This window comes from Neofelis nebulosa, chromosome 6 (assembly GCF_028018385.1).
Source record: "Neofelis nebulosa isolate mNeoNeb1 chromosome 6, mNeoNeb1.pri, whole genome shotgun sequence".
NCBI classification, from domain to species: domain Eukaryota; kingdom Metazoa; phylum Chordata; class Mammalia; order Carnivora; family Felidae; genus Neofelis; species Neofelis nebulosa.
The window spans coordinates 115,100,347-115,121,492 of NC_080787.1; the positions used below are offsets into that span (position 1 = coordinate 115,100,347).

Below are 21,146 nucleotides of genomic sequence, written 5' to 3' on the forward strand. Positions count from 1 at the left end.
CCCCAAAATTTAACAAATCAAATCCCTTTTTGGCTCTCTACGACTGACATTTCTGAAAATTCAGTAGCAGGCTTCTGGAGACTAGGGTCCCTATGCCCTATTCAATTTCTTTATATTTAGTCGTTCTGGTATGTCATAATATTTACTCAAAGGAAGCAATCATTTGGAATCCTTATTTGTGGTTCCCAGCATAGCACTATCCTACACAAATGGCATTTCATCAGAAGAGCCAAATTCCATTTGCTATGGAAAGCTCTTTGCCTGACGTGGTGGTTTCATCTGTCTTTATCCTACGGGATATAGGACATGCTTGCTCTTTGGTTTCCTATTCCCTTTCCTCATCAGTCTCAGCTCTTCATTCTAGTGACTCACTTCCCCAGCGGATCTCGACACTACACCTTCACCTCCAGGAAAAGTCAGTAATACCTTCACAAAGCTGCCAGGGGGTTAAAAAGGAAACTTGACTCTTGGATTCTGAATACCCAAGCCCCGGGGGCCGCCACCTGGGCCAACTTGCTTCGCTCTTCTGATTTCCACCCGCAGGTGGCAGCAGCGGGCTCCGAAGCAGGTCTCTGCAGGTTTCCGAAGCCTCTGCCCAGCTTTTGGCCGGCGCTCCAGAGCTGGGTCTGGAGCATCCCCACCTTCAGGAATCCATACCCAGCTGGGACGGTCCTTAAAGCTGTAGTCATTGACCGCTAAAATGGTCTCTTATTCTTTAATTTCTTGAGTGCAAACAGTTTAAAGCAACAACGCAACTCATTGAGTTCCTACTGTCTCCGGTTCTCAAATTCCCCACCAACTCCAGCAGCAACCCGGTCCCTTTTCCCAAGCAGGGTCGGCGCTCCACGCTCCGGCCCTTGCAGATCCTCCGGAGCCGCGTGCCGGGCGGCTGGCAGTGCGTCTGCGGCCGCAGCGCGCCTTCTCCTCCCCTCCTCCTCCTCCTCCGCCTCGCGGGCTTTGCAACCGGTCAGGATGCCGTGGCTGCACCCCTGTTTCATCACTCCCCCCCCTTCCCTAACCCTCCTCTTCGTCCCTTCTCCCCAAACACACACAGGCGCTCGCTCATAGTGTTTCAGGCTCGGCTGCGGGACCAGGACCCACGCAAGCCTAGGAAGCCACGGACATGCCGCCCGGACTCTTCGCCCCGCGGTCCCCAGCGCCGCCGCCGCCGCTGCCGCTTCTGCGCCGCTTCTTCCCACCTAGACAACAGCCCCTCAAGAGGCAGCCCCGGCGGGGCTGCGAGAAGTTTACGTCTCTGGCAGGGGAGGCGGGGAGCAGTTGAAGGATCTGTTGTAGGAGGATTAGCACATTGGGGCGAGGGGAGGGGCAGCGCCGCAGCTGGACGCGGCGCGGACCCGGCAGCACTGCGTGCGGCAGCCACCGCCGCCGCCGCCGCCCGGGACCGCGGAGCCCGGACGCCCCCGCCCGGCCCGCGCCCCGCCCCCGCCCGCTTGGCCCCGCAGCGCCCGGCGCAGAGGAGCCGCGGGCGGCGCAGGGAGGCGGGCAGCGCCCCGCGCGCGCTTCTGCCGCCCCCGAAGCCGGCGCGCGGAGAGCGCAGGGCGAGCGCGCGTCGGGCGGCGGCCGCGCTGGGGGGCGTGGGGCGAGCCGGCGCGAGGAGCGGCGGGGGCGAAACTTCGCGGCCAGATGCCTGACGGCGCGGCGGCGCTGCGAGGCTGCCGCTGCTGCCCCTGCGGGCCCCGGGCGCGTCTCCGCGGGCGGCGTTGCCCGCGGCGCGGCGTGTGCACCGAGCGAGTGAAGGTATGTTTGGCGGGCGCGGCTGGAGCTGCTGCCGCCGCCGCCGCGCCAGCAGGTCCTAATGCCTGTCACTTCCCAGGACACTGGCAGCAGCAGCAGCCCGGAGCCCCCGAGCCCTCGGCAGGTTTGCCTGTCCTTCCCCGCGATCTGATTGGATAAAGTGGGGGCTCGACGGTGGCCGACGTGGGACAGTCTGGCTGTGGCAGGGGTCTCGGAAACCATGGGTTATTGCAGTGGCAGGTGCACGCTTATCTTTATCTGTGGCATGCAACTGGTAAGTGACACTTGGGTCCTCTTATTCTGTAATGCGCCTTTGAGATACTGGGCTGGGGAGTGCGGTAATGGGTCTGCCATTGATTAGAATGGAAGGAAAGATAAAAGAGAGAAGGTGACAGATAGATTGCCTATGTTTAAAATGATTTCAGGGAGAGGCACTGTGGGGTACAGGGGAGGTGAGCCTTTCCACCCTCACCTATTTCTGTCCCTCTGGAGACAGTTTGGTAGGTGCGGGTTAAACTTGTCTTTAATTTCTTTAAGCAAAGCAAGATGTATCTCTTGTTCCTTTATGCTTTGCATTCCTGTTACTGTAACAACGTGGTTGTCACATATAATTTACTATACAGGTGTTAAAACAGAGAGATATGGAATTTTCGACTTTTCTTCTATATACTAATTTTTTTTTGCAGTATCTTTGTTTCTTCACTGACGTGTGTTATTTTTCAAGGAATATATTGTCTTGTAAGTATAATGCTCTAACAGACCACTATGTAGGGCAGGTGGTATCCTTACACCAGTCTGATCTAGAAGCCACATTGAGTTCTAAAAGTATGTAGATTGAAGAGAAATACTTAAATGAACTCAGTAACACCACTGCCATAAACTGAACCAGTAGTCTTTAAATCGCAATTATTAAAAGCAATTCTAAGGAAAATTATTCAATCTCACATTATGTATGTAATTGCTCCTGAAATAGAGATATTGTCTGATCCTATAGGATGGAGAATTATATATGCTTTTTGAAGAATGTTGTATGTTTGCAAAGAGGCAAGAAGCCAGTAATGGAAAACATCAAGTCTATGAATTTAAATTCTCTAAGGGCAATCGAAGGAGGGGCTGAGGATAGTTTAGAGGTGAAAAATCTACCACTGTAAGTGGTTAATTTGAAGTGGGAGTACTTGCTCACTCCTGCTATCAAACAGCTTTCCTTGGAAAGTATAAATTAATCTGAATAGCCACCCACATTTCCAACAATTGTTTCATAAAGGCTGAAAGGACTACAAGATTGAAGGAGATTTCTGAGAGCCCAATCAGTAAAGTGTTCAAAAGAGCAAGGATTTCCTATTGAAACTGATAGAAGAATTCCTTAAGTGGTCTTCATTGTTTATCAATTGTCTTGAAGCCCAAGAGTGTTTGTTTTGTTGTTGTTGTTGTTGTTGTTGTTGTTGTTGTGTTTACTATTTAGCTGAAGGAGTGCTTTTTGTTGCATATTGTCTTGGGGTGTTTTCCTTCCCCAGTAAAGTTATCTCAAGATATGTATTTTGATCTATGAATTTCTTAAGGACTTGGTTTTAAGAAAAAGAAGGTGGAACTATAAATATAATTTTAAGAATATAATATTTTTTCAGTGATGTGTAAACTGGTTTATTTCTCTTTTCTATATATTAATTTAAGTTTTGCAATGAAGGATTTTTACTCTTAATGATAAAGCTAGTCAGAACAATGAGTTTACTTTGTTAAACCACTGGTTAGGCCAACTATGCCAAATTGTATAAACGTTATCAAAACATTCCTGTGGTCATATATGATTCAGAAAAGAATACATTTGCTGATTCACTGTGTAAAAACATAAAACTGTGAGAATGAGTGGGTGGGTAAGAGTATTCTTTTGCTCTTTTCAATTTAAAAAAAATTAAATGTGATTTAATTTTTAATTGTGTAGCATAGTAGGGCTTTATTATGGCAATTGTAGGCATTAGATCCATGTGACATGTTGTGTGATGAATACAAACTTCTCAAGAACTTAACAATTTTAGAAACACATAGATACACGAAAAAGAAACCTAAAGGTACAAAATGGCACAATAAGGCTAAAGATTCCTGTGTGTGTGTGTGTGTGTGTGTGTGTGTTTATTTATGTGCGTGCAAATATGTGATGGCGTATTGGAGAAGTGCTACATCACTTACGAAACAAATTCTGAATCAAAGCTAAGTTTTGTAACAAAATAGAGGCAGTTGTAATATAAGGGTGTTCAGTCTAAGCAGGTATACATTTGAATCTTAAGGATGCTCTGTAAGAATCATGTGATTTTTCCCATTCAGACTTTAAGTGCCACCAGGCTAATATAATTAGCAGCCATGTTAATGCAGATGCAGAACAAAAAACAAAGGATGAAGAACATTCATTGCTTTGATAAGGTGAAATGATCACATTTAAAAGACCTCAGAGATTCCTGGTGGTTGTTGCTTTGTAGAAATACAGTATTTAATTTTAAATAAAATAATTTCTTTGCAAATTAATAATTGCAAAGCACACACACACTATAGGTGGATATATGTGTTTTCCTTTGCTCTTGATAGACCTTTAAAAACTTTTTGTATTATGTTTGAGTTATTATGAGTAGAAGTGGTTTTATAAGTAGCCAGGTTTCGGGAGTCAGTTATGACTCAGTACCATTGATTGATACAAAAGTTCACCTACTTTTGTTTACTTCCGAAGTGTTTAGTGTGCATCCTGGTAACATCTGGACATGTTTTTTGGTAGTTATACAGATAAATCTTAGATACATTAAAATTAATGAAAGCCAGAAATAGTCTAGGACAGAAACTTTATTAAATTTCCTTGTTAAGTAACTTTAAGTTTCTGGAAACATTTATTTCCAATTCTGTAAGTGGGGTTTCTCTATTTTAAATAGACTTAAAGAAACATTTATGTCTACGTCAACTTGCAACTGACCTTTGCAGAGGATGAGGTAGCTCGTAGGTATGGTGGAGGTGGGAAGCTCATTCATCAGGTTATTATCAGAGCACACACAGTGTTTGATCTTTTAACAAGTGATGGGCAGAGACAAACTCTCCAGAGAAATTTCTCTATCAGGATTCTATCTTAGCTTTTAATTATAGTAAATGTGCATTTAGTTTAATATTTGTCAGACTACAAGTGTGGATAAACATACGTTCTTTTAAAAGTCAGGAAATCAGTTTATAAGACAAGAATTTAGAATTTCATGCCACAGAGATTCAATACAAAACTTCCATTTTATGAAAAAATATCTGCCTCTATGTATCATAAATTAAAATCTTTGAGATGTATGGTAATTCCAACTTCAGATTTTAGGGTGATTGGGATGAAAAAGGGGGTGATTTCTGGAAACAGATTTGTTCATGTGTACAGTTCAAAGTTTAAGCTCTTAATCTCAAGAAGGTGATTTTCTTTTTATCATTGCTGTCCTTAATGCTCAGAAACTGAAGATTTCAGATAGTAACAAACTCATCACTGCATTTGCTGTGTTGGATATAGTGGCACAGGACAAGAACAGTCAAACTTCTTATTTACAACTCAGCAGCTGGTGAAAAAGTTTCAGCTGTTTTTTTTTTTTTCTTTCTTTTTGTTCTTAAGTGTTTGGCTGAATCAAAGAGGACTTTATCTAAATGTTGCAAAAATTACTCAGATAATTCTCAGTGAAGACCACTTAGTTATAATATCGAAGAACATAACTTATTTCAGTTTCAAAAGACAGCTTTGTTTTCAGGGAAGAAAATTAAAAATTGTCCATGTTTTTGTACACCAGATTCCTCTGTGGCACAAAGTGTATGTGCCATAAACTGCTAAAAGTACACATTTCTGTTTAGCAGATTAACCCTTGAAGGTGCCATTCTTGCCGTGTGCTTTATGAAGTATTGCTAACTTGGAGCAGGTGCACCTAAGAATTGTGTTAGTATACTTGCGTGCAGCTGTGTGAAGAAGCACATTGGAAACTTAAGAATGATCTTTAGTTTTACCGAACAGTGACTTGATACTGAGCAGTTACTAAGCATTTTTAGAAGTACACATTTATCAGAAAAGGAAGCCCTGAATGCATACATGGACTAAATAAAAACAATCTTATTATAATTATGGAATACTTTGGTGCTGTCAGTTCTGACTTTGTGCTGTGTTCATAGTTACATGGACCTTCGTTACTTTTTAAAGAACAAAGCGTGATGTGAAGTGACTTGAAAATTGCTGGTAGAATCTTAGGATTTACCTCGAATACTTTTGACATGTTTGGAAATTCCTCAGAAATGTAGAACTGTACCTGCCGCAAACCTTCCCTAGTGAGATAATTTAAAATTTTAGATTTATGAATCTACATATGCCATTGCTAATAAAATCTTGTGAACATTAAATTTTGTGGACTAACGATTTCCATATAATGCTTCAGAAACTTATGATGTAAAAATATGCTAAGAATTTGCTAAGTTATAAAATAACTTTCTTCTTTCCATATGTTTTCTACTTTTGCATCCCAGCATTGTCTTGTGTGTATGTGTGTGTATTTTTTTTTTAGATCTGTTCTTTCATTCTGATTCAGTACTACTCTACTCTAATGTTTACCAAGAAAGATATAGACACTCCTTCCAGTGTCCAGCTCTCTTTCTTGGTTCACAGACCAAGTGGCAGTTCCTTTTTTTCATATACCCAAAGTTTCAAAGAGCCAATCTGTACAGAGCTGTTCCCCTGCTTTCTCAAATAAAGGCTTGGATGGGCAGCATCCCCTGTGCAGAATGCCAGAGTCATCCCTGGCATGAAGCCCATAAGTGGGCAGTGGCCCAGAAATGTGAATAGGCATTGCTACCTCCTTTTCCCTCTGATCCTGCTTTATTTGGGGGGCAGATTCTCTACTTGCCCAATCAAGAATTTTGGAATGGCAGCCAGGGACTCCTTGAAATAGGAGGTCTTTATTTCTTGTTCTGTTTCCTTTTTGTGCATGTGTGTGCTTAACAAAAATGAAATCCGAGACAGAAACACATTTTAACCCTTCTAGATTTATACCGGAAATAAAAATATTAGAATTATGACCTCAGTTGCATTCAGTATTTGTATATATTCTACTAATGGCCAAAATTTCAAAGGATATACTTCAGTTGTGTTATTTGGTAGAATCTCAAGCAGCTCAGTGTAATTTTTCCAAAAATAGTTTTTGAAACTAATATTGCTAATAATGGAAAATTTTCTATTTCTAGGACTTATAACACTCAAATGTCATACATCAAATACATACACAAGAAGTATTTCTGTTCTATTTTTTCATCTACGTAGTGAACTCTTCCAATTTTGGCCCCCTCTCCTCCCAGAGAACTGGGTTATTGTTTATATTCAATATAATGAAATACATAGTCCATCGAGATAAAATGTATCTAAGGTTCCCTTTCCCCTGTAACAACAGTAGAAACAAATGTTATATTAACACTTAATTTCTACATATAGAATGGGACTAAGTGTGTGAAACTTTTGTTCCTAACAATTCCAAGAAATTGAAGGATATTTAAAAACTATGAAGAAATAAGATAAAATTATATTGTTTTCTTTCTCTGGGTTAAGGTAGCAATGTAATTTTAATCTGGATTTTTTAAAACTATTTCAGGTATATTTAGATTGGAAAGTTCATCACTATTTAAAGGAGTTACTTGCTTCATCTTCCTGAAAGCAGTGTTTTTCATTTTTGCTTAAACTCTAACCCAGGCACTGGGTCTAACAAATAGAAACGTTGGTGACATTAAGTCTGGTGGAAGCTGCAGACTTTTTTTTTCATTCAACCTGGGATGGAATAAAGTGACTTATGATAATAATTTTCACCTTTTAAGTTAATTATGGATCACATGCTAACTTTGATCTTTGTAGAAACTCTTTTTGAAAAGTTATGACAAACTGACTTTTTTGTGTACTTTGAAAAAAAAGTTTGTGCTTTGTGTTATGCTTTAAAAATCTATCTTTGTAAAATACTTAAACAATAATGAAAACTGTTAGCATGTATTCGAAGCTTGTTTTGGGCTAAATGTTAAATGAGTATTTTTTTTTTGTTTTCCCCCACTGATTCCTTTCCAATAATTCTACAGCATAGGTAATAGACACTAATATCCTCACTTTACAAGGGAGAAAATGGAGATTCAGAAAGTTTTAAGTGACTTTTCTTAACTCACTCTCTTAGCAAGTGATAGAGTTTGTGCTAAAACCCAGGTCTGTCCCACCTAAAGCCAGACTGAGCTTCAGGAAATCCCTTCCACCTTCCAGGTAACATGAAAGGATACAGCTGTCCTAGCTTCCATTTCTTTTACTAACAAAGGCAGCATCTACCTACTAATTCCTGTTGAGCCAGTAATCAACAGAAGCCTAAGCAGGCTCCTGGAGGGCTGTTGGTACCAGGCTTCTGTCCAGGCCTGACAGGCCCAGGTAGACTTGGGGTTTCACAACTAGGAGTTGCTGGTGCCTGGAGTAGGGAATAAAAGGAGGCACCAGCCCCTCACAGTTAGCTTTGCTTGTTGTTCACACTAGATTTCAAGTGTGCCCAAACAGTGCAAGACATACTTATAGTTCTGCCCTAGAAAAGTGAGCCCTCATGATGAGGTTGTGTTTCTGTCATTTTTCAAGGGGCAGGGGGTTGGGGTGGGGGGAGAGTTACAACTACTGTGTATTTCAGGCCAATTATTGAGAAATAAGCACAAAGTATGAGCTGGAAACTTTGATATGAATGTTTAAAAAAAGATTCTATGGGAAATTCTTGTTCCTTTTGAAACCAATTTCTGATGAATTGCTAATGCAGAGTAATGTTATGTACCTGTTGTTGTTGTTGCTGTTTTTTAAAACATGTCCCACATCCTAAATGCATCCAGACTACTGATTGGTGAGAATATAGTTACAATTAATTGTTGTGGGAAATAACCTGGAGTAATAGGTTGTTTGAGATAAGAGCACTTGTCTGTCTTGATGGTGCATCAGAATCACCTGCAGGGCTTTTTTCCAAATCAATGGGGCCCACCCCAGGACTTCTGGTTCAATAGGTCTTTGGGAGGTCCTAGACCTGGAATTTCCATTTCTGAGGAGTTCCCAGGTGACAGTGACACTGCTGGTGAGGGACCAAACTTGGAGAACTACTGACATAAAACACAGGTCTTCACTTAGGGTGTTACATGAATACACGAACCTGTTTCTGAAAATTTTCAACCCAACTAGATAATTAGCTCATTCTTCCTTCGGCCTGTTATTACGTGAACAAAAAATTCTTCAGGACCAAGTGTGTCTATTTCTGACTTCTAGCTTGGTCCTATTCAGAAGTTTAACTAAGGGAAATAAATGGAAGATCTATTCGCAGCATTTGTGTCTTTGTAGTGAATAGAGATCACGAAAAATCTGAAAGGGATTCAGTGCGTCTAGCCTATATGCTGTATGCCTGTCACGCTGGAGCAGATTTGGTTCCTTCAGTGGCCTCTCTCTGCTAACCTAGCCCTTCAGTCTGAATTTCTGGAATAGCTTCTCACTGTTGCCAAGCACAACCTTGGGGGAGAGAGAAAGAGAAAGGGGTGTGCTGGGAAAGCACTGGATTCAGTGAGGGGGCAGATTTTTCAACACCTAGCCAGCCTTCTGTACTGAACAACCAAATAACTGTCATTTCCTCCTTTGAAGAATGAGGCAAATCATTCCTGCTTAAGGAGCATGTGCGGGGGGGGGGGGGGGGGCGGGGGGCTGGAAGGGGTGGGGAAGGCTCAAAGTTTACACGTGAAAGAGCTTCACACATGTGAGAAGAGCTTCCTAAACTTCTGATATCTAGAAAATCTTTGTAATTATTAACAGTTGAATCTTCCAGAACTGTTCCCCCAGTGGCGGTAGGGGTAGTTATGGGCTGTTTATATATCATTTGGCCAGTGGCCTTAGTTGTAACATCTGATTTCTTGTAGAAACATTTCTTTCTTTCTTATCATTTGAGGGGAAATTTCAATAAGGATTATAACACTAGGTTCAGATTATTTGAAATGCATATGTGTCTGATATATCTTCTTGAAGTGTTCATTAAGAATTAAATTTAAAGCGCGCCTGGGTTGCTCAGTGGGTTAAGCGGCCGACTTCGGCTCAGGTCATGATCTCGAGGTCCGTGAGTTCGAGCCCCACCTCAGGCTCTGTGCTGACAGCTCAGAGCCTGGAGCCTGTTTCACATTCTGTGTCTCCCTCTCTCTCTCTGACCCTCCCCTGTTCATGCTCTGTCTCTCTCTCTGTCTCAAAAGTAAATAAACGTGAAAAAAAAAAAAAGAATTAAATTTAAACTTACAAACCAATCAGCATGGTCCTTCCTCAGGCTGGCATTTCTAGAATTGTGTTCCATGGGCACAAGTTCTGCAAAATGCTCTATTGCACATGAGCTCTGAGGTTAAGTAAGTTGTGGGATCTGCAGGCTTTATCCTCTCTCCTACCCCGAGGGGTCACAGCACATCTTCGAAGCTCCTAGAAGTCCTACACGAGAGAAACTCCTGCTTAATTCCACAATTTAACTCCACAATACTTATAAAGTGCTTGCAGTGAACTAAGGACCTCTTTTCCTTCTATCCCCTATTAATCTTCCATGGAACTAGCATTTTCAGAAACACTTTTAAGTGAAATATTACTCTAGGCTAATGATGCACCCTAAAAGTTAATAATATTAAATTATTACCTAAACAATATTTAAAGGCTAAAAATTCAGTACGGAAACTCTTAACCTACTTAGCAAGTATTTAACAAAATAGTAATACATAGAGATGTTTAAGAATATCCAACACTATTATCACATAATTAAAATAACTGAAGGGGATCTTGTTTTCATATACTTGGCTCTTATGTTTCCTGTATTTACTTGAGTTTCTTGAATTATGTTTCAGCCACTAAAATCACAAATCTTAACTTTGAAACTCAGGTCTGACTGGTAATGGTACCAAGAAGGCAACATGTTGCAGTGGGTTTCCAAGGATATTTGGAACTTGAGGACCCCTGGGGGGAGGGCAGCTGCTGAAGCTCTTTGTTATAAAAGTTGCAGGTGAGGAGCAGTGCCAGCAGCCTACTTCTGACCCATGCCTGCTCTTCCAGCATGGGACCCTAAATGTCTGTCTTTGCAGGGCTGGTGGTAAGGGGTTCTCCTACTGACTTTTGTTTTCTAATCAATGCACACACACTAAAACAGTAACACATTTAAAAGCCTCAACAATGTTGTGTTCTTTGAAAACAAATGGGTCTTAGACTGGAATAGAGGAATCAAATCTCTTCTGTTAACAGAAGTCTTTGTATGCATCTGTATGATGCTAATGACACAACAGAATAGGGAGGTGTTTCAAAGGAGGCTGTTTTAACTGACAGCCATGTGTCGAATGATAGATGGGTCAATATTACGTCTGAAATGTTCAGGGGTAGGGAATTCATATGAGCCTACTCTATAGGAACTTCTAGCCATAGGAGATATGCAAGGGAGATCTACTAGAGTATTATTTTTATTATTTTTAAAAATCTTTTATTTGTTTTTGAGAGAGCACAAGTGCGGGAGGGGCAGAGAGAGAGGAACAGAGGATCTGAAGCAGGTTCTGCGCTGACAGTGGTGAGCTTGATGTAAGACTTGAACTCACAAACCGCGAGATCATGACTGGAGCCAAAGTCGGATGCTCAACTTACAGCCACCCAGTTGCCCCTAGAGTATTATTTTTATAAAGGACAGTTTCTGATGTCACTAGGAAATGGAAAGTGGGGAAAACTTTTACGTGTCCCAAGGAGAACATTACAGCCTAGTAGCTAGCTGCCTTCTGTGATCTTGGCCCCTGGAGAAAGGCTCTGCTGACCTGCCTTGGCATTGAGCACTTCCTTTGTTATGGCACCTGTGGTGGTGGAAGGCAGCTTGCTCCTGGAGGTCATAATTTATCTCTGTGAACACAGTGATCCTCACTTCACTTTCTCAATCTGTAAATTAGGGGATAGTTGACCTATAGTAGATGGTGTATCTAGATGCTACCTATTTGCTCCATTTTATTTCTCTGAGGTGCAGATATGAGATAGAGTCTGTGGGTGTGTTTAACTCCAGTTATTGGGAGCGATGGAATGAGCTACATATTTGAAATCTCTAGAAGCTGTTGTAGACTTGATAATTAACAAATGTAAAGAGCTCTGGGTCTTTTTCCCCCCTTTTCCTCCTTTTTAAATAATGTTTGCTTGGGGTGCCTGGCTGGCTCAGTGAGGAGAGCATGTGACTCTTGATCTCAGAGTTGTGAGTTTGAGCCCCACGTTGTGTGTAGAGATTACTTAAATACATAAAAATTAAAAAAAAAAAGGCTTGCTCAAAAATTTGATGACAACCTATAACTTGTGATTTTTCTAAACTATTGGAGCTATGTATAGCGTTATGTATTTCTTACCCTTATCAGTAGGGATTAATGGAGTTTCATTTTTGCCCATCTTTCATAAAATGTGGTTCTATTTTATTTGGTCAAAGGATAGTAGTTAAATTATGACTGTTCAACAGTGTTTATAAACCTAAGTTTTGCTTTTATTTGGCTTGGTATTGAAAGTTTTCTTCTTTCTTCTAAAGGACAGGGTTGGGGAGGAGGGGAACATTAGGGAGAGGTGCCTGGGTCCTGAATGTATAAGGGTTAAAAGGCAAATAATACTACTTTACTTAAAATGATGTATACATTTTTAAAGGATAGTCTAGTGAAGTCTGTGAAGATGACTGCAAATTCATTAATGAGTTTTCTCAAGAATGTATTTCTGGTTTTATTTACAACATTCTTGAGAAGTTCCACAAGCTCTTAGATACAGGGGACACTGCTCTCCCAGTTTACTATTTTGTAGACTGTCTTCGAATAGATTTTTTGTTCAAAAAAACTGTCCTAAAAATCAGGCAAATGGTATAAGTTCAGTTTACATTTAGTACATGAAAATCTTATAATAACAGTGTTTAGTGACCTTTAATTATATGCCTCTCTTACTTTAATTCTTAAGGGAAACCTGTTGGTTTCCACTTTCTTTTCACAAGAATGAGATAGTGATGATTGCTATGTTATTGCGCTTACTTTGACTCTAGGGTTAACTACCATAGCAGCCTAAAATACGAGCTTTTCCCTTAAGTAGAGAAAGAAACCCCAATGAATTTTTCTGAGATTTCTGTAGCAATTTGATGCAGACTTCACACGCAAAATAGTTCTGTTGTTGCGTGTAAACTCATTTTTAAATGTAATCTTTCATAATGTGAATAAGAATGTTACATATTGAACTTTAATAGGGATAGGTGGACAAGTGTTAGCAAACTTACTGAGGCAGAGGCAGTGATCTCAGTTTATATAGGAGGGATTTCAACTGTTTGGTTGAATAGCAATCTGTGACATAAAAATATCTTCTGTTACAAAGTCTTTGGGAGCCTGAAAGTCTCCCTCATGTGGTTTGAGTGCAGCAGTACATTACTGTCAGAGGCTGAGAAGCAGCTCTGTCTAGGGCCCTGCCATGGGGCGTTGGCAGAGGAAGACCCAATGAAACTCTAGGAACCAACCTAGAGTTGATTCCTAACCTGCAATGGTGTGTTCCAGTCATGATTGTTTTAAAATGAACAAATGAATTAATGAACAGTGGGAGGAAATTAAGTAATTACTAAATCAGCTTCAAGAGGAAGGTTTTATGAAATGTCCACACATGAATAGCCTAATGACAAGTGCTGAGTAAATTAAGTGTATGTTTCTGTCCTTTTGGCAATTAGGATATGGTCTAGCCGAAAGGAATGTCAAGCTGTGTTTCTATCACGGATCTAATATTTAGTGGTTGTAATAACTGAAGATTAGTTTAAATTGCAACCTGATTCTTATTATTTATTTATTTATGAAGCCATACTACTTGCTTAATGTGATAGTACTTAAAAATGCTTTACTGTTCTCTGTTCATTATGTACTGTAAGATTGTATTTCAGCTTACTATAAAGATCAGTGTTGGTGAAAAATAAATGTTGATGTAAACTGGGCCATTTTTTAAAAAAATGTGAATTCATATATTTCAAATTCATATTATTTAGCTTTATTTTCTGCAATTGATATAACATTATATATCCCAAAGATTTTCTTAGATCAGAATGAAAATAATACAGTGAATTCTGTCTTTCTATTTCACATCTCTCTCCACAGCAGTACTTCTTAACTGTTGGGTTTTTTTTTTCCTGCATGATAGGCTCTTTTGAGAATCAATGAAGAATTATGAGCTTTCTCACCAGAAAAATGCCCATACGACTTGAAGGGATTCACAGATTTCTCAACCTGATATGTGAAACTTAAGTGAAACTGCTGATAAATGTTTCCTTTCCTTTTTTTTTTTGGGGGGGGGGAGTCTACCATTTTATCAAGATACTTATTGACAAATTTAATTCAGTTACGTTGCGTTTTGTAAAACATTTTAGGAGATTTTATATATATATGCTCAATATATATTATTCAATATATATTTGAATATATATATGTTCAATATACATTATGATGTATTGTAAAGATAACATATACACATATGTAAGTGCATGTGTGTGTGTGTAATTCAAGGTAGAAGAAGCAGAGTCGAGCTGGGCAGTGGAAACAAACCAGGCCTTCGTCTAGGAGATTAAATGTTATGTGTAGTTACCTGCAGTATAACATGGGAAGATAAGAACTGTAAAGGAAGTAAGAATGAAGTACTATGGAGGTTTGGGGCAAGTGATCAGTTATGTCTATATAGGCTGTTCACGCAAGGTTTGAAGCACTGGCGTAATTAGACCCTGCGGAAAAGAGAATCCCAGGAGGAAGAAATGATGGGGGTGCCTGGCTGGCTCAGTCAGTAGAGCGACTCTTGATTTTAGAGTTATGATTTCAAGCCCCATATTGGGTGTAGAGCTTACTTAGAAAAGAAAAGAAATGATAGGAAGAAGGTGAGAATGAAAGTGTATGCACGGGACATTGAACAGTCAGGTTCGCTGGCAAGTAGGGGAGAATTGGGAGGTGAGGCAGGGAAGGAAATGGGCAGGGGTGCAGTTTGTGGATGGACTGAAGCACATTTGGAGGGAGTTTAAACTTTATAGGTAGGGTACGCAGTTGTACAGATGTAAATTCTCCAGGTGAATGGCACAGTCATTCACCATAGCGGGATAAGAAGCAACACCAAGTGAGAGTGAAAGCCTGAGGTTTGGAGCAAGCTCTGTGGGGGAATGTGAGGGCGGAGCAGCGATAACTTAAATGATGGCTAAATTGCATCAAAGGCCTTATTGAAACTGGGTGGCATGCATTTGCAGGGGAACTAACTACTTTTCCATCACTCCCCATCTTTCTAAGAATTGGAATGGGAAAGCAGAAAATGGAAGTTTCCTTGTTCTTAGATTGAACAAAACTGAGGGTATAGGAGGGCTCTAAGGGGTCTTGAAATATGAGTTAGGACTGGGTGACCATGAGTAGGATGTCAGAATCAGAATGGAAGGGGTGGCTAGATTACTGGAATGCCATTGCAGATGTTTGAGAACAGAAGGTGGGTTCAGCTGAAGGGAGATAATAGAAAAGGTAGTTGTATTAGTGGTTGTGGTGAGATAATATGTATAGGGGTTTAGGTCTTGGACAGGAGCATTGCCTGGGGGGGATGCAGAGGCCCTTGATTGGCTGGTGAATTGGGTGGAAGGTTCAGTGGTGAGAAGGATGAAAGGCCATGAGGACCAGCTGATAGAAGAATCCTCACTGTATATTTTGGCTTTATTAAAGATGATCAGAAATAAGATATGAAGAGGAACACAGCCAGAAAGAAGAAGAGCGTTGTAGGGATTATAGGTAATTGTGAGAATTTGGGGAGAGTTTGGTGTAAGCTGGCAATTGGAGCTGGAAAAGAAGGGTGGTTAGTGGGATTCAGGAGGATGAACTAGAAGAATTGAAATGTTTAACAAGTATGTTGAGTGGAGTGATGAAGGAAGGGAAAGGTAGGTTTCAGGTAAGGCGGTTTCTCAGCTTCTGCAGTGTTGGTATTCTGAACTGGATCATTTTTTGTTGCATGGTGCAGTTCTGTGCATCACAGGATGTTTAGCAGCATCACTGGTCTCTAGATGCCAGCAGCATACTCCTGGTTGTAACAACCAAAAATGTCTTTAGACATTGCCAAAGTACAAAATAGCCCTCTTGCTGAGATGCACTGAGCTAGAGCAAAGCCCTAGAAAGAGCACTTAGCAGTAACAGCAGGTTTTCTTCATACTAAATTTGGAGTTGTCTGGAGAACATTGGAGGCGACCATGAGGGAAGAGTAGCTTTGAGCCCAGCCATTGTGCACCTGTGACAGTCAAGCCCTATGCACTGTGGCCCTGGGTGACAATCATTGGGAGCTCTATAAAAAGTCAATACCACCTTTCCTTCCCTCAGCCCCTTGATATTTGGAAATAAAGTTTTTAGGGAAGTAGTCTAGTCATGTAGACATTTTGAAAACTTTCTAGTTGATTTTTATTATGTTTTGAAGCAGGTAGTAAATGAAGAGAGCAGGCCGGTGGGTTAGCAGCTATGGAGGTGTGGGGGAAAGTAGGAGGAAAGGAAAAGGAGATTGGGAGATAGGTTGAGATGTATGTTAGGGACCAGGAGACATACATTAGGAATTGGGAAGGTAGCTTGAGACATCCAGTAAGCATTTGTGGGAATATCTACTGGAGAGGCACTGCTGAATCTAGATTCATTTGAAAGCTACTTTTTAGGGCCAATTATGTGCTCAGCCAAGCCTTTGCATTCTTGGCTGTTTTGCTCCTTTTAGTTTGCACCAGGTGGATGTTATCTAAAACCTGGTGAATGTTATGATCTTTCCTTTGGTGCCAGTAAAGACTGTCCATGAATATTTGACACTTCTAATTTGTTCTCTCAACTCTGATAGTTGCTAAAATGTGCACGTACTATATGTATCTTCATGAAATGGCTTAATTAAGAAAGATTTCATATGAAGAATACATATTAATTATGAGATAGACATGTAACTGTTTATATGAAGAGTAAGATACGAAATTTTAGATCAGAGTGTGAGTTTTTAATTTAATAAAAGATTTGGATAAGAGTTAATATGACTGCAAGTTAAAAAGTAAACCTTTTTTAAGGCTCTAAAGAAATTTGGAAACTTTTCCTTACTATTATGGAAATGCACAGACACACACACACACACACACACACACACACAAATTATAACCACTGCCTTTCACAAACTTAAATTAAAAAATGCTTAAGCTATTAATATTCCTTAGGTGATCCCCCAGACCCAGAATATTCAACAGCGTTTTAATATTTGATATCCTGATTCACCAGAAGGCCCAGTTATTGCTAAAGAACTATGGCAAGACAGCAGAGATTAATCTTTTAAATTATCCTATCTTATACTGTATAATTTCTCTTGGCCCAACTTGATTTCTTTTTGTAACGCAGTCTTTTGGTGGACTCTGATTTGTATGCCTAGGGCTAGGAGAGTAAATTACATGACTTCTTGAAGGTCCTTTTAGCTTGAAGATTTTATGATTAAATCTTTCATTTAAAAATTGTCTCTTTCTGGGAGATCCAGGCTAGAAAGTACTTTTCCATCTTCACATTTGTATAGAGATAAATTAATATATCACCTCATGCAGTTTTCTTAATACAGTACAGGCAAAATAACAGTAATAGAGGGAAGAAAAAAACCTAACATGAATACCTCAATAAACTCAGCACCAGATGCATATGATAATTGCAGTTATGTGCAATCTTCTAAAGATGTACGTAGGTCCTCTGAAAGTTTAGTTGTGTGGAAGGTGTGTGTGTGTGTGTGTGTGTATGTGTGTGTGTGTGCATGTAGTGGATGCAGCGGGTATACAATGGGAACAAGGAAGAGAATAAAAATGATGCTGTTCAGAAGAATTGACTCAGGTGTGTGTGTGGATACATGTAAGAAAAGGGAAGTGGGCTTTCTTAGAATACACTCTGTTTTCCTTAGCACATTGTTCTGGATGTGGTCGGTTTTCAGCAGGTCCTGTTAACTGGATATCCTCAGTGCTTAGGGTGAAGAGCAGGAACCTGCATAAAGCATCAATGCAGAATGAAATAGAGGCAGAATGGAGAAGACTACTGTATTCAGATGGAACCGGTGGAAGTTTAGGTAGGCCAGATTGCAATCATCCCCACTGGAATTCAGCCAGGACACACATTAGTGCATGCTACTTCCTGTCTAGCCTAATTAAAGGATTGTTGAGAACTAACAAAGTTGGCTGACTTGCAAAAGTCAGTGCTTGCTAAAATTTGTAAGCTATAAGTGCTTAACAGTATGACCTAATTTTTATGCTGGGGTCATCTTATTAATTAAAGTTTTCCAATCATCTAATTAGAAAATACAGTCTGAACTGAGTCTGGAGGATTCCCAGCCTTACTTGCTAATTTAAAGAAAAGTGGAAACAAAGAAGAACGGCACTCAATTAAAGCAATGTGATGGAAAGCTGGGTTCTGGACATGCCTTCAGAGATGCGCCATACCACCGGGGTAGTTATTTAGGGTGTACTTCCAGTAGAGACATTAAAGGGACACCAGTGAGTTAGCTTTTAAATGGAGAAATCTGGGCCAGCCCCCAAATTAACTCTTGGACTAGAATACGAGTGCACACTGGAAAGCTGGAAGGCATGACCAACATTACTGATTTAAATGAAACAGTTTGCTCATTGATGTTATGCCTTATTTTTTCAGCTCAAATAGTACTTAGTCAAAATAGCAGAAAGAGAAGGAATAGTCTGATAAGATTGTAGATGATTACGTGACACTTAAGTACATCTTTTCTCAGGGAAAAAAAAAAGTGGATAAAAGATTCTGTGTGTTTTCTAAAGGTAAAGTTCTATAGCTGAGATGCCACATTTCAGTCCTGAATTTAGTCCTGGGGTTTATTTCTCATCACTGTCTTTATTTGCTCACCATGCTGACAGCAGTGCTGTATCTAAAATTGGGAAGAAAAAAAAAGACCTCAAAACATTTTATTGAACAGCTATTATGGGCAACCCACTGGACTAAGCAGAAGGTATTAAAAGAAGGACAAAAAGGATGTGGTCAATGTAAAACATACGTGTGCCAGTGGATATCTGGCAGTTGAGTGGTCACAGTTTCTCATTTTCCCACTTAAGTAGCTGAAATCAACTCAGTATTTCTCTGCAGGTACTAGTAAATGTATTATACAAAGAATATTTTTAAATAGCTTATTTCTTCATGTTGAAACAAAAAGGGTAAGAGAGAATTTATAATTTTTATTGAAATTTAAAAAATAAGCTGCCTGTATTCTTGTCTTGATCCGTTCTCTAGGCACATGTTTGTAGAACATTTCCCGTTTACATGTTGTGGGACATGGATATTCCCTCTGTCTTTCCATGGTGACCATCCAGATGCTTGACAGCTGAGTAAATCATGCCAGCATTGAGGTGGCCATGCCAAACCAGAATCTCTCCGTGGCAGCCTTCCTGTAGAGCTTGAGTGTGGATCACAGGTTGAGGAGAGGTATATTTATATATCTTGTAGCTGAATTGAATTAAAAAAAATTGATACTTGCTTTGAAATTAATTGAGATATTGTTACCAACCCTTTGTTATTAGGCAATATCGCCTTAACAAAACAAAAATGTTTTGTTTAAAGCCTATAGGAAGATGTTACCTAACAATATTTAAAAGTTAAAATATTATACCTACTCCTCTCTAAAAGACTTTTAAATAATACACGTTAAATTAAAAACGCTCCTTTAGATTTCACTCAAGATGCATTTAGAATGAATATATCACAAACCGTAGAGGGGAAAAACATTCTAGCTGTTTCACAATTATTTGGCCTCAAAAAGAAAGCAGCTAAAAAAAAAAAAAAAGAAAAAGAGAAAAAAAAAAAACAGCTGATGGTTTACACCAACAACACTGCTCAGGATTCATTTGGGCCATTGCTACTGTGTTTTTAATGAGTATTATTACACGCCAATCATGTATCACTGGGTCATTACATACATTGACAATTTATAAGAGAATAAAGAAGGCTGACCTGAAAGGGTGGAAGTGAGGTACTTCTGAAACCAATATCATTATCGCCTGTAGATAGATAGATAGATATGGATAGATATAGATATTTCTTTTCATTGAGAAATTGAAATAACACTTTGATAAAACATAGTGCCCTCATATTGTCCCTCGCTATTTTAGATCAGGTACCTTATTTTTAGTTTAGAAGATGAGAGCAGCTGGTTCAGGCCAGGTGCTGACAGTACTAATGTTGACGTGAGATGCCGTTCGGGTGGTGCAAAGAAAATCATTGTCCCTTGATTTGATCATGCTGGTTCTAAAATTTATTTTTTGAGCTGGCATTTGACTTTGCATTATACTCAGAGAGTTGGAAATCACAAAGCTGTGCAGCTGCAGAGTATATATATAGATGTAGACCCTGTAACGTTACCTCACACACCCAGCACTCGCTATTAGCAGTCTTTGTAAATGAAGATTCTGTTGTGGAACAAAAGCCAGTCATTTTTCTCTATACTGTAAGAGAGGCTTATAGTTTGAGCCCACAGTGGGTGTGTGGAAGGCGACAGAAGCAGAGCTGGGGCTAGGGGTGGGGCTGTGAGACGATTAGGGACCCATCAAGTTAAGAAACAGTATTGTTAGGGGCGCCTGGGTGGCGCAGTCGGTTAAGCGTCCGACTTCAGCCAGGTCACGATCTCGCGGTCTGTGAGTTCGAGCCCCGCGTCAGGCTCTGGGCTGATAGCTCGGAGCCTGGAGCCTGTTTCCGATTCTGTGTCTCCCTCTCTCTCTGCCCCTCCCCCGTTCGTGCTCTGTCTCTCTCTGTCCCAAAAATAAATAAAAAAACGTTGAAAAAAAAATTAAAAAAAAAAAAAAAAAAAAAAAAAAAAAAGAAACAGTATTGTTTTCTTATAAGGTTTCTTTTACCCTTGAACATGTATATGGATAAAGTGATTTTAGAATCTGATTAAGGTGCACCTGGGTGGGTCATTAGGTTAAGCATCCAACTTTGACCCTGGTCAAGATCTCACCGTTCGTTAGTTCGAGCCCCCCATCAGGCTCTGTACTGACAGCTCAGAGCCTGGAGCCTGCTTCTGATTCTGTGTCTCCCTCTCTTTCTGCCCCTACGCTGCTCGCATGCTGTCTCTCCAAGATAAATATAAACATCAAAAATTTTTTTTAAAAAAGGATCTGATTAAGATTTTAAAATACCGTTTTTAAAACTGGCAAGAGAAAAGGAACTGAGTACTAGGGAAGACAGAACTCAATTATTATGTGGAGTTAATTGAATTTGAATACTTGTTCTTTTCTGTCTTCCTTTTTCATATTGATGATCATTTTTTTTTTTTTTTTTTTTCAACGTTTTTTTTTTTTATTTATTTTTGGGACAGAGAGAGACAA

At 40.0% G+C, this 21,146-nt stretch overlaps 1 protein-coding gene across 5 annotated transcripts in view; it reads left to right on the plus strand.

The window, feature by feature from the left end:
- Window positions 1-1,537: 1,537 nt before the first annotated feature.
- NKAIN2 (sodium/potassium transporting ATPase interacting 2) overlaps window positions 1,538-21,146 on the plus strand; it is a 1,000,454-nt gene continuing 980,845 nt past the window's right edge. For 4 of the 5 annotated variants that reach the window (XR_009263279.1, XR_009263281.1, XM_058735148.1 and 1 more), the window contains exon 1: window positions 1,538-1,758. Coding sequence is in view for 2 of the 5 variants with exons in the window: in XM_058735148.1 (XP_058591131.1) it covers window positions 1,645-1,758 (114 nt within the window). In the remaining 3 variants the exon portion in view is untranslated. Of the gene's footprint in view, window positions 2,030-21,146 lie in introns of all 5 variants that reach the window. The other variant, XR_009263280.1, reaches the window with a different exon arrangement.